Source organism: Bos indicus x Bos taurus, chromosome 29, assembly GCF_003369695.1.
Source record: "Bos indicus x Bos taurus breed Angus x Brahman F1 hybrid chromosome 29, Bos_hybrid_MaternalHap_v2.0, whole genome shotgun sequence".
In the NCBI taxonomy this organism is placed as follows: Eukaryota; Metazoa; Chordata; class Mammalia; order Artiodactyla; family Bovidae; genus Bos; species Bos indicus x Bos taurus.
This window is the reverse complement of record NC_040104.1, coordinates 7,106,148-7,119,101: the sequence shown is the minus strand read 5'-3', so window position 1 is coordinate 7,119,101 and position 12,954 is coordinate 7,106,148. Positions and strand designations below refer to the sequence as shown.

General features: G+C 52.9%; 1 protein-coding gene across 2 annotated transcripts; it reads left to right on the top strand.

Annotated features, from left to right (window-relative positions):
- The first annotated feature begins 2,602 nt into the window (after window positions 1-2,602).
- TSGA10IP (testis specific 10 interacting protein) lies at window positions 2,603-12,171 on the top strand. Of its 2 annotated transcripts, XM_027531583.1 has the most exons (8): window positions 2,603-3,106; window positions 4,429-4,562; window positions 4,664-5,385; window positions 5,564-5,711; window positions 7,741-7,911; window positions 10,870-10,969; window positions 11,170-11,294; window positions 11,788-11,940. In XM_027531583.1, exons 1-8 carry the CDS (start codon window positions 2,960-2,962, stop codon window positions 11,909-11,911), a joined length of 1,671 nt encoding a protein of 556 aa, XP_027387384.1. In that variant the 5' UTR covers window positions 2,603-2,959; the 3' UTR covers window positions 11,912-11,940. The 2 variants fall into 2 exon arrangements, with proteins under 2 accessions (XP_027387384.1, XP_027387385.1); XM_027531584.1 differs by lacking the exon at window positions 7,741-7,911 and having other exon boundaries at window positions 11,788-12,171.
- Window positions 12,172-12,954: the final 783 nt, after the last annotated feature.

Genomic DNA, 12,954 nt, shown 5'->3' with positions numbered 1-12,954 from the left:
TCCAACACAGGGGGCCCGGGTTCGATCCCCGGCCAGGGAATTAGATCGTGCAACTAAAAGTCTGTATACCTCAACTAAAGAGCCCACGTGCTGCGGCCAAAGCCAAAGATCTCATGTACCGAGACTAAGACCTGGGACAGCCAAATAAATTAAATTCAATAAATACATAAAAATGTGAAAAAAACACACAAAACCCTGAGTCAGCTCCTCTCACCTCCTCTGCCACCTGTGTGCTCAGTCATGTCTGACTCCTGGCGACCCCATGAACTGCAGCCCGCCAGGCTCCTCTGTCCATGGAATATTCCAGGCAAGAATACTGGAGTGGGTTGTCATTTCCTTTCTAGTCCAGGGGGTCTTCCTGACCCGGGGATCGAACCTGTGTCTCTTGCATCTCCTGCACTGGGAGGTGGATTCTTTACCACTAGTGGTACCAGAGAAGCCCACAACCTCTTCTCCCTGACCAAATGAGATGCATGGGGTATAATAAAAGATAATATTTATCTCCCAATGTCCCTGTGAAATCCATAAGGAAACCTGTCTCTGCCCCCAGATGAAGTCTTGACTTCCTGTGCCGTGTTTCCTCAGAGTGCTGGCCATTCTGATCATGGCTCTGAAGTCTTTCTGAAAGCCTCCTGTACACTTGACCCACGGGCTTGCCAGGATCTCAGGGAGCCCATCTCAAATTCCCCAGATTTAGGACTTGAAAGCAGCCCCCAGCCCCAGCCCCAATCTCATCACAGAATTCCCTTTTTAGAATCCACCTTCCAACCCTTCATAATCTTGAAGCAGACTGGGAGTTTTGTGTTGGCAAAATGGGTTCTTCTATAACAATATCCTTTCACCCTTTCCATCATGTTTAGGGCAAATCCCAAGACCTTCCCACAGCCACTGGGCCCTACATGATCCGACCTCTGAGCCCCCACAGAAATTTAAAATGTCAAAATATCAAAGAATATTACAAATGATTGTATGTCAGTAAAAATTAAAACTTAACGTAAAGGCCTTTTAAGAAAAAATAGATCAGTAACCAGTAAAGAAAATTATAATCTAAGACTCCAGTGCAGAAGAGTCCCAGTGGAAGGGGAACAGATGGTCCTTATCTTATACTAGTTGTTCCAGAAAACAGAGAATGAGAAGAGGCTGCCCACTTTCTTATATGACTCCCAAACCAGATAAGGACAGTATCAGAAAAGGAAAAGTGTAGAGCATTTCAATCTGAACCTGGAAGCTAAATTATGATCTACTAGAATAAAATATCAGAGAAGGCAATGGCACCCCACTCCAGTACTCTTGCCTGGAAAATCCATGGACAGAGGAGCCTGGTAGGCTGCAGTCCATGGGGTCGCTAAGAGTCAGGTACGACTGAACGACTTCACTTTCACTTTTCACTTTCATGCATTGGAGAAGGAAATGGCAACCCACTCCAGTGTTCTTGCCTGGAGAATCCCAGGGGCAGGGAAGTCTGGTGGGCTGCCGTCTACGGGGTCGCACAGAGTCGGACACGACTGAAGCGACTTAGCAGCAGCAGCAGAATAAAATATAGGAGAAGGCCCCACCTCGGAGTAGGGTAAGGACTTAAGACATTCAAAAGGCAAACCCTCATGCAAAACCTTTATGGATCTGACTACATCAAAATTCAGGATTTCTCCGAATCAGGGACGCAGAGAACAGACTGCTTGTTGCCAAGGGGGAGGAGGGTGGGAGAGGGTTGGATTGGAAGTTTAGGATTAACGGATGCAAACTGGTATGTATAGAATGTATAAGCAACAAGCTCCTACTATGTAGCACAGGAAACTATATTCAATGTCCTGTGGTAAACCATAATGGAAAAGAATATGAAAGAGGACAGATATACACATGTAAAACTGAGTCGCTTAGCTGTACAGCAGTAATTAACACACTGTAATTCAACTGAAAATTTAAGTTGAATTACAATGTAACTTTTAAATTGAATTTTCAATTTAAAAAATGAAAAAAATTAAGGATTTCTGTTCCACAAAGGCCCTCAGATAATATTGACAGACAGCTGGTTGCAATCTAGTGAATACAGAGCTCCTGCACAAGTTAAAAAAGAAAAGCCCAGAAGCATAATACGCGGCCATGAACAGAAACAAACAGCTCACAAGATGAGCCCAGAGGCAAAAAAGTAATGAAGAGCGGGTCAAAGAAGTAATCAGCACAACTCAGTTAAAATTACAATGAGGGCACTTTCCTGTCTGCCCAGTGGTTAAGGCTCTGTGCTCCCATGCAGGGGGTACAGACAGGTTCGATCTTTGAAGAAAGTGAACATGTTAGTCACTTGGTCGTGTCTGACTCTGCGGCCCCATGGACTGTAGCCCTCCAGGCTCCTCTGTCCATGGGATTTCCCAGGCAAGAATACTCGAGTGAGTAGCCATTCCCTTCTCCCGGGGATCTTTCCAACTCAGGGATTGAACCCAGGCCTCCTGCATTGCAAGCGGATTCTTTACCATCTGAACCACCAGGGAAGTCAATTCTTGGTAGAGGAATTATGATCCCACATGCGGCATGGCCAAAAGATTTTTTTATTTTTAATTATAATGAGATAGATACCTTTTTTTTTTTTTTTTAAACCAGGAGGCAGATAGAGGGAGAGGGACGCGGCAGGTACTATCTGCTTCTTCACAGGGTGTGAAGACCCTTTGGGATGGAGAGTCCGGAGATTCCTTTGAGAGATGGAGAAATACAGGCTGAGCAAGGGTAGGGGGATTATACCGAGATCATAGGGAGCCCTGCAGAGGCAGGACTTGGCCTGATTTCTGGACTCCCGGGCCTGGACTCTTCCTCAGCGTCCTGCCGAACTCTCCCCTCTGGAAGGAAGCTGGCCTTACCTAGAGCCTTCCTGGTCTGCTTTTGCCAGAGCCCTTGAGACAGGCTGAGGACTGGTTGCCATAGAGATGGTGGGCTGGGCAGTTCTAAGGTTGGCAGATGGGGGTGGGGGATGGGGCAAGAAACCAATATGCTAAACGCCCACCAACAGTTGGTCAGGACTTCTTCCGGGAGACCTGGGCATGACAAACGGCAGCAGGCTCCGGGGACCGCCACAGGTCTGCTCAAGCTTCTCTCAAGCACCCCTTACGCTGAGCAGGTGAGAGGGGGGCCCCGCGGGGGGACTGCCAACCGCCCAGAGGCAGGCTGGCTCTCTGGGGTGGGAGGTCAAGGTTGAGGGAGGCCACAAGATTGGAGCCAAGGCCCAGGAGAGAGTCAGGGAGGTCTGAGACGGGCAGGGACGTGGGGTGAAGGGGAGGATGATGCCTAGTTATGACTCTCAGGTTTCTGATGGGGCAGTTTTGGCAAATTGGGAGGATTTGGGTTTCAGGAAAAATGATGAGCTTTTCCCTCCTTGGCTTTGCAAGGCCAGAGCCCTCTGGGGCACTGAGAAGAGCTGTCCAGGGCCCAGAGGCAGCCCAGAGCAAAGGGGGCAAATCTGGGCTCTAGGACAGTCCACACGTTAGCTCCTGGCTCTGCTTCCCGGCTGTGTGACTTTAGTCAAGGGACTTCACCTCTCTGAGCCTCAGTGTTCTCATCTGCATGATGTGGGTGAGAGTGAGCAGGGACCTCATAGCATCCTTGTGTGTGTGTGTGTGCTTGTGTGTGTGCGTGCGGGCCTGTGTGACTTCAATGGTTCAGTCAAGCCTGACTCTCTGAGGCCCCATGGACCGTAGCCTGCCAGGCTCCTCTGTCTGTGGAATTTTCCAGGCAATCATACTGGAGCGGGTTGGCATTTCCTTCTCCAGGGCATCTTCCCGACCCAGGGATCAAACCCACACCTCTTGCGTTTCCTGCATTGGCAGGTAGATTCTTGATGACTAGAGCCCCCTGGGAAGCCCCATAGGGTCCTTGGGAAGGAAGGTTAAGTGAGTTAATGCAAGAAAGTCCTGGGCATGCAGCAGGTGCTCAGTGAATAGCACTGTTGCTTTTTAAGATTTATTTACTTATTTTTGGCTGCTCTGGGTCTTTGTTGCTGCAGGTGGACTTTCTCTAGTTACAGTGAGCAGGGGCTGCTCTTCCTTGTGGAGCTCGGGCTTCTTATCGCAGAGGCTTCTCTGGTTGCGCAGCACAGGCTCCAGGTGTTCAAGCACCAGTAGTTGCGCCGTGCGGGCTCCGAAGTTGCGGCTCATGGGCTGCAGAGCGCAGGCTCCTTAGTTGTGGCCCACAGGTACAGTGGCTCTGCAGCACGTGGGATGTTCCCGGATCAGGGCTCAAAGCCGGGTTCCCTGCACTGGCAAGCGGACTCTTAACCGCTAGACTGCCAGAGAAACCCACTGTTGCTATTTTAATATTAGTAATTCAGGTCGTGATCTGTCAGTTCCCGTGATCTGTCAGTTCCCGGGGTAACTGCAGGGCTGCATAGGACTGTCCCCTGGGCGACTGGCTCAGAGCTAGGCCTCCTCTCCTACCTTCGCCCAGAGGAGTCTTGGGAGCGGTGATGGTGTTATCCATGCCCAGAAGCAGAGGTCTCGGAGCGCGGGGCAGACACCAAAGAAGGACCGGAGGCTCAGAGGCCGGAACAAGAAAGGGCAAAGCTCTGCAGAAGCTGAGGAGTAAGTGGCTGTGGAGGGCCGAGAGGGATGCAGGGGGCCAGGCCCCACTGGGGGCCAGAGTTTGGGCCCTGACCCCTGCCCCCTGCCCTCTCCCTCCTCAGTGTCGTCCCCTCTTCTCCTCGGAAACCCTCCTTCCCCTTCCAGTGGGCCTGGGAGAGCTTCACCACAGATGGCCGGGCCCTGCATCAGCCGAGCTCTGTCTTGGCCCCTGGCCACCAGGCCCTGCCCTTGCCCCTGGCAGTCCATCACCACAAGTCCCGGCGCAAGTCCACGCCCGTCCTCCCAGAGGCCCACAGCTTCTGCTGGAAGACAGAGGAGCCGAACCTGGAGAGGAGACAGCAGCTCAGGGCCTGCAGCTGCACCTCCATCCCTCCGGGCAGGGGGACCAGCCAGGAGCTGGAGCCGTCCGGGGAGGGAGGCTTGCAGTCGCCCAGGAAGTCCTCAGGGTCCGGGTTGGAGCCCGAGGAGTCTGAGCCGGAAGGCCTGGGAGCCGAGGAAGCTGAGAGGGGTCTGATTCCAGGGGAACTGCCCCAGCTCCCCAGGAGGGGGTTGATCTTGGAGGAGGAGCAGTTTTCAGAGGCCACAGAGGAGGCCGAGGACGGGGAACACCGGGCCCCCTGGAGAAGGAGGACCAGTTCTCGAAGAAAGGGGCGGAATTCTGGTGAGGAGGCCTGGGAAGAGAGTGAAGTGCGGCGCCTGGAGAGTGTTTCCAGCTCCACCAACCTCCGAGAACCACAGAGGAGGAAGCCAAGGGCCAAGGAGCTGGAGGGGCCGTGGGACCTGGAGAAGCTGCAGAGGAAGCTGCAGCAGGAGTTGGACTGTGGTGAGTCCTGGGGTTCAAAGCCCAGGTTCCCCACAAAGTCACACAGCGTGGAGAGGGGCCGGAGCCAGTGACCTGGGCCAGGTGTTCAGACACGGCCAGGCTGGGCTTCAGGTGCGGGGAGGGATTGCCCAAGGGGACAGGAGGATCAATAGTCCCTGACTTGTCACTCTGTGGACAGGCCCCGAGAAACAGCCCTGGAAGTCTTTGCGGGCTGCTGTTCAGGCCTCCAACTGGAGCAGGAAGGCCCACCCCTTGGGAGATGATGAGACTTTTCTGTTTGCAAACTTCCCTAACCGCACCTTCCACAAACGACAGGAGGCCACCAGGTGAGGTGGAGAAGAAGGAGGGTGGGAGCGAAGCACAGGGACTAGAGAAGGAGCTAGTTCTCCAAGAGACACTCATCCATTCATCCTCTCATTCATCCCTTCATTTATCCACTCACTAGTCCTTCTGATCATCCAGTCATCCATCCATCCATCCATCCATCCATCCATCCCCTTGGCCAGCTGTTTATCGACATAAGACACTTCTCACTCACTTCTACCCATTCATTAATCTATTAGTTAAGTGATTAATGCAACATACCTCGGGTATCTGCTCACGGGTACTCAGGATATAAAGGTAAAAAGACTTGGTTTCATCCCTAAGAAGCTCAAAGTCAGCTGGAAAAGGAGACAGATGGGGGAAAAAGGGACAATGGCAGAAGAGTTAGATCGTTACTATCCTTGGGGCTTGAACAGAGACAGTGGGAGCAGGAGGGAAGAACGGGGTGGGAGCTGCTGGCAATATCTAGGCAAAGGCTTGAACCAGGTGGTCATGTGAGTGAAGAGAGGATGTTTTATCTGAAAGGATATTTGGAGGCTGGCTTAGTGGGCCTTGGTGACCAGTTAGAAGTGTGGGGTGAGATCCATTCAGCATTCTGATAGCACCCTATGAGTCTCCCCCTGTCATCTCTGCTCGAGATCTTCCCATGCTCCCCAGCACCCCAAGGACAAAGCCCAGATCCCTTGGGAAGGTGCTGGGCTATCTGTCTATCCCTTTGCACAATGTGAAGGCTCCTCCAGGGAAGTTGCCGGATCTTTTTGATAACAGCCCCCATCTGGTGCCCTAAAAGGGTCTGCACAGAGTTGGTGCTCAATAAACCTGTGCTGAGTGTATGTTTGCATTTACCCTTCTGTTTGTCTACCTCTCCATCTTTCTATCTGACTATGATTCATGGTCTTTACTGGAAGGACTGATGTTGAATCTGAAACTCCAATATTCTAGCCACTTGATGCAAAGAACCAATTCATTGGAAAAGACCCTGATGCTAGGAAAGATTGAAGGCAAAAGGAGAAGTGGGCAGCAGAAGATGAGATGGTTAGATGGTGGTGTCACTTCTCAATGGACATGAATTTGCAAAAAATCTGAAGATAGTGAAGGACAGAAGAGCCCGGTGTGCTGCAGTCCAAGGGGTCACAAACAGTCAGACACAACTCAGGGAGAGAATGACAACAATTATGCATGAACTCACCCATATTGAGTTTCCGTGACAACAATTATGCATGAACTCACCCAAATTGAGTTTCCATCTATGTTAGGCACTGTTGTATGTGCTTGGGATACACTGGCGGTGAAGAGGACAGACAAGGAATCCTGCTCTCATGAGGCTTACATTTTACTTGGAAAGAAGGATAATCAATAAAGAAATGAACAAAACGTAGAGCTAGAGATGGAAAATCTCTGGGAGGTAGATGGGGTGCTAAGGTCTCACTTTCTCTGACCTTTGAGCAAAGACCTGATTGGCAAGAAGAACTGATCATCAGACCTGGGGGAAGGGTGTTTCAGGTGGATTAGGTTCTGTTTATTCAACCATCCACACCATTCATTCATTACACGCACGGATCCTCTCACCGTTTCTTTCTCTTTCCCATTCATTCATCTGTCTGTCCCTCAAACCAACAGGCGTTACTCTAGCTCCTACTAGATGTGGGGTGAGAGAAAGAAAGATCTGGGCCCTTCTGTCAAGGAAAGCTGCTTTGCAAGGGGAAGGTGAGGTCACGGGTATGTGTGCCAAGCTCCACAAGGCTGAAGACGGTCAGAGTTGGGGCACACCACTGGCTGGAATAGGCAGAAGGCTTCCAGGAAGAGTTGAGAAAGGCCTGAGCTGGGCCCGAGGGCTGAGCTCCCAGAGGCAGCCTCCATCCAATTCGACTTCCATGACAAACCCCATTCCCTAGGCCCCTGGCTCTCTGGACTGTGGAAATCTCTCCTTCTAGGTCCCCGTAGGCCCCTATCTACCCCTGGGCCTCCACGAGGCTCCTGTTCCCTGCAGACTTCTCCTACCCCTCTGCTTTTCCTCTCCCCTCACCCAAGAAACCTGCTGCGGGCCTGGGAGCTGCAGCAGCGGGAGGAGCAGCAGCAGGCCGAGGTGCGGCGGGCCCGGGAGCAGCGAGTACAGCATCAGGTGGCTCGCTGCCTGGCAGCCTACGCACCCAGAGGGAGCCGGGGGCCAGGGGCTGCCCAGCGCAAGCTGGAGGAGCTGAGGTAGGAAACCCAGGGTTGTGGGGGGCCTGGAGGGGAGAGCGCAGGGAGGTGGTGCTAAGTGTCAGACAGAAGGACCAAGGAGACCCTGTCCTCAACCCACCCATGGGGCTGAGCCCCCAGGACCATCCTCCCTGCCAGGCAGGCAGGTTGGGCCACTTTACAGATGAAGACACTGAAGCCCAGGAGGAAAAGGGGCTGGGACAAGGTCACCCTGTTATTTATTTTTTTTTTGGCTTCACCTTGTGGTATGCGGGATCTTAGTTCCCTGGCCAGGGATTGAACCCAGGTCCCTGCAGTGGAAGCGTGGACAGCTGGACAGCGTAACAACTGGATAGCCAGGGAATTCTCAAGGTCACCTGGCTAATAATAACCATCCCAACAGCTGTCAAAGGCTCAAGTTTGAATTGTTCTACATGCATCATCACACTTTCAAATCTTGTTTTCTGATTTCAGATGCCAGGTGTGCATACTATAAAAATTCATGTATTACAGAGATAGTTGGTGGAGAATGTGAATAGCGCCTATGGTCTGAGTCCTGGAGACAGTTGTTCGTGGTCAGGGGCAGAGTCATCCATTTCATTTTCTTCTTATGTTTTGATCATAAAAAAGCAAATTAAGATTTAAAAGCAAATCTTTTTTGGACTCATAAGAATAGGTATTATCACCACTCCCATAATTTTACAGATGAAGGAAGCTCCAAGAGCTTAAATAATTTGTCAAAAGTCACAGGTGAGCATCAGTGCTGGGATTCCAACCCAGGCAGCCATTTGGCCACCATGAAGGGCCCAAATGCCCAGTCTCCAGATATAGTATACCAGGATCTTCCCCGCAAAGCCCAAGCTGGTGAACCAGATAACTCAAAGAAATATGATCACTGATGCCACTGACACTGAGCACCTCTAGGGTGCAGCTGGCACCAAGGCAGCCCTTCCATCTGGGGAGAAGCACTAGGTCAAGGGGAGTGGGGTACTGCTCAGAGACCAGGGGGTTTCTACCCTGCGATGGGGCCACTGAGGATCCAGTGGGGCTCCGATCACCTACTCTTTGAGGCTCAGCCATATCACCCCCAACTTTGCCAATGAGGAAATCCTTGATCAGTGAACCAGGAGATGCCTTCTCCCTGCTGGACTTCAAGTTCACCTTTTTTTTCTCACAAGGCAGGAAGAGGAAGTCTCCCACTCCAGTGGCAGGGGTCAGTGAGATGAGTGTTCCAAACACAATCCTTTCATTTTCTACTTGGGAGCAGATATTTCCCATGGAGGGTGTCTCAGTGCTTCCAGCCCTCGACCTTAGCTCTGTGCTGCATGCAAGATTCTGCTCTTCCTAGGAGGGAGGGCACAAAAGGCATTGCCCTGTGGCAGGGAGGCTCCAAACTTTCCTTTTATTCTGACATAATAGGGCAAAAGCCCACTAACACGACTTCCTTTCTCACTTAGAGCTCCAAGACATGAATGTCCTTTCAATTCTAACAGAAATAGCCTCAAGAACCACACAGGAAAAATGTACGCGACATCACGGGCAAGACAGAGATATAGCTCAGGCTTCCCCCACCTCTGCTCCTTGAAACTGCTGTAAAATCCCCCCTTGAATATTGAAGACTCTTCTTCGCAGTGACTTCTGTTTCCGGTCATGGTTTTCAAGTCCATCTTTTTCTTGAATGGAGGAAGTTTCTTTACCTGGCGCATAGCCAAGGGTCCTGGCCCAGCAAGCCAGTGTGCTTTCCCGTGGGGCCCCGCACATTTGCCAGAGGCTCCCAGCAGAGGCTGAGTCTTGTGTGCCTCTCCCCTCCTGCCCTGTCTCTGAGTGCTGCTGCCACAACCCTCGGCCTCTCTTGTGTGCTTGGCAGAAGGATGCCTGGTCCCACGTGTGACGTGGTCAGAGGACCCTTCTCACTCACGGCCAGGACTCGCAGCTTGTAGAGCTGACAGATTTCTGACAAGTGCACCAACTGCGTTTTTGTAAATGGGATTGTGCTTCTCCAGTGGAATCTGGATCTTTCTGGGATGTGTTCTTTCTCTTGCAGTTTGTTGTTGATTTTCACTCGCTAAGTTGTGTCCGACTCTTTGCAACCTCATGGACTGCAGTACTCCAGGCTCCTTTGTCCTTCACTATCTTCTGGAGTCTGCTCAACTCATATCCATTGGGTGGGCGATGCCATCCAACCATCTCATCCTCTGTTGTTCCCTCCTCCTTCTGCCCTCAATCTTCCCCAACATCAGGGTCTTTTCCAATGAGTTGGCTCTTCACATCAGGTGGCCAAAGTATTGGAGCTTCAGCTTCAGCATCATTCCTTCCAGTGAATATTCAGGGTTGACTTCCTTTAGGATTGATTGGTTTGATCTCCTTGCTGTTCAAGGGACTCTCAAGAGTCTTCCCCAGCACCACAGTTCAAAAGCATCAATTCTTCATTTGCAATACATTTCTTTAGTTCCACTGTCCCATTTTCTAAACTATTGGCTTACAAGAAGCACAGAGAATTCTGGCAAGCTTGTACTGAACCCAGGGTCCAGAGCGTGATCTTGCCCAAAGCCACAGCCAACAGTCAGCTTCTCCTCACAGGCAGAGAGGGTGCAGGGGTGGACGAGGGGAAGGCAGGGCTGTGCACACAGACGTCCAGCTGCTCAGAAGCCAGTGCTGGCCCCTCTTCCTCGGGGATGGCTGGGAGGATGGGCGAGCCTGGCACGGTCTGCCAACCCAGGCTCCGTGCTCAGCCCCTCACTTCCCAACTGTGCAACCTCAAGTCCCTTGTCCCTCCTGAGCCTCAGGCGTGTCATGGACAAAACGGTGGCAGATGATTCTCACTCCATTCACGTCAGGGGGAATCCCAGCCGAAGACGGAAATGAAATGACTTTGTAAAGCTAAGGGCGGGAGGACAAACAGGAAGTCCTTAGTGAGGGCTCATGAGTGGGGATGGTTCGAGTCCACGGTCAGCTGCCCAGAGGCCCGTCTTCCCTCAGGCGCCAGGAGCGACAGCGCTTTGTTGAGTACCAGGCAGAGCTGCAAGGCATCCAGCATCGGGTGCAGGCCCGGCCCTACCTGTTCCAGCAGGCCATGCAGGTGAGGCTGGCACCTGGGCAAGTGTGTGGGCTCCCTGAGAGCAGAGCTTCTCACCGGCCGAGAGGGTAGGGAGATGAGGCGGGAGGGGCCCCCTCAGTTTGGACCCTTGAAAAGCCCTGGGACCCCCTCAGTAATCAGAGTCTCACTGTGTGCTTGGGGCAGCCCAGGTGAGAGAGGGGACCCCTCTGCTTTCTCCTCAGGCCAACGCCCGGCTCAACGTGACCCGGCGCTTCTCCCAGGTGCTGTCGGCACTGGGACTGGATGAGGAGCAGCTGCTGGCCAAGGCGGGCAAGAGGGACATGGAGGGCGCCCCCAGGAGGCACAGGTGAGGCCCAGCTGTGGGGAGATAGGCCACCAGCACCCTGCCCCACGGGGTCTTGCTCAGCTGCCGCCTGCCCCTCGGGGTCTCACTCAGCTGCCGCCTGCCCAGGGGCCTCCCCCGCAGCCGCATGGGTCCACCCTGAATTTAGACTTCCGTCCTGCCCTGTCCACTCCCTGGCCAGAAGGACTCAGTCTAGCTTTCGCAGTCAGCAGGGCCGTCCCCAGGCCCTGTCCTCAACATCACCTGAGAAAGGAAGGGCCAAGGTTATTTCCCCACAGAACGCTTACACTTCAGAACAACTTGGTGCAGAGCAGAGGTTATCAGGCTTGGGGGGCGGGGGTAGTCTCCCGCTCAGGGTCTCAGAGTGTAAGAGCCACATTTGAAACCACCGACATTGGTGATGAAGGCCTTGCCCCCCTACAGCCCTGGTCTCCTTGGTTATGGGGGTGGGGAGTTGCAGAGCCCAGTGGTCTCTATCTGTGTCTTCATCTTTAAGGAGCCACAGGTCAGTGGGGGCGAGAATGGAGCCCTCTTCTCAGAGTCCTCCAAAGATGGAACCCACTGGCAGCCAGGCTGACCAGCACTTCGCCCCAAATCCAGACCAAGAGTTGAGTCCCTGAGAGAAAAATTAAATGCTTTGTGGAAAATACAGTGTGGGATTTCTGGCGGTGGTGGGAAGTGGTTGTGGGTTGGGAGCAGGCAGTGACAGGTGGGTATGCAGCACGCTTGGCTTGTGCTCACATCCCCCAGGAACTCTGGCTGTTCCGACGGCCCCCGCCCAGTACAAAGGGCTCTATCTCTGCCCAGAGGAGTGAGTGGGGCATCTCCCAAGAGCAACAGCTGCAACGCCTACCAATGCTGGGTCCTGGAAATTCAAGAGTGAACAGGACAGAATGCCTTCCGCCTTTGGGAACGCCCAGTCCTGTGCGGGAGGGGGCGGGCCTTTAAGAGGGCGCATAATCACACGCTAACAGATGGGCTGGCAGATCGAGCAACTGGCAAGTGGGGGTGTCAGGAGGAATTGTGTGAACTGAGCTTTTACACTTAAGTAACTACAAGTTACAGTCTCCTCAAAAGAAAAGAAAAGCTCACACACACACGGATGTGCCAAATTTTGCATTCAATTTCAGGGGGTTTACAGATACACAGAAGCTCAACTCGACCTCCGGGGCAGTCACAGAGCTCAGGTTAAAAAACCCAATCCAAGGAGCGTGGCAAGGCAGCGTTGGCAGACAATACTAGATGTAGGAGTTGGAAGGAAGCTGGACTGTGGAGCTGGGGGTCTCTGGAGGAGAACATGCTAAGTCGTTTAACACCTGATGGAGCCACGACCCCAGGCAGTACACTAGGAGGACGCCTACTGGAGAGGTGGGCGCTGCCCAGGGAGAGTCCGTGATCCAGTGAATATCCGAAATTGAGGGTGTGAAAACGGAGGGAAACCGGGAAGGGGCTTCCAGCTCTGGCGATCCTGGCTTGGATGGTCCCTAGGTCCCATTCTGGGATACAGTCTTCCCCAGACCCAGTCGCGAACCTTGAGGCGCGCACGCGCAGTCGACCCACCGGCTTAAAGACCGCTACCCCGGCTCTGCTGGCTGCGACTGCGCAGTCGGGTTCAGATCCCGGCCTTCCCAGGAGCCTTTGGGGCGGGCTCCGAGGCAAACGA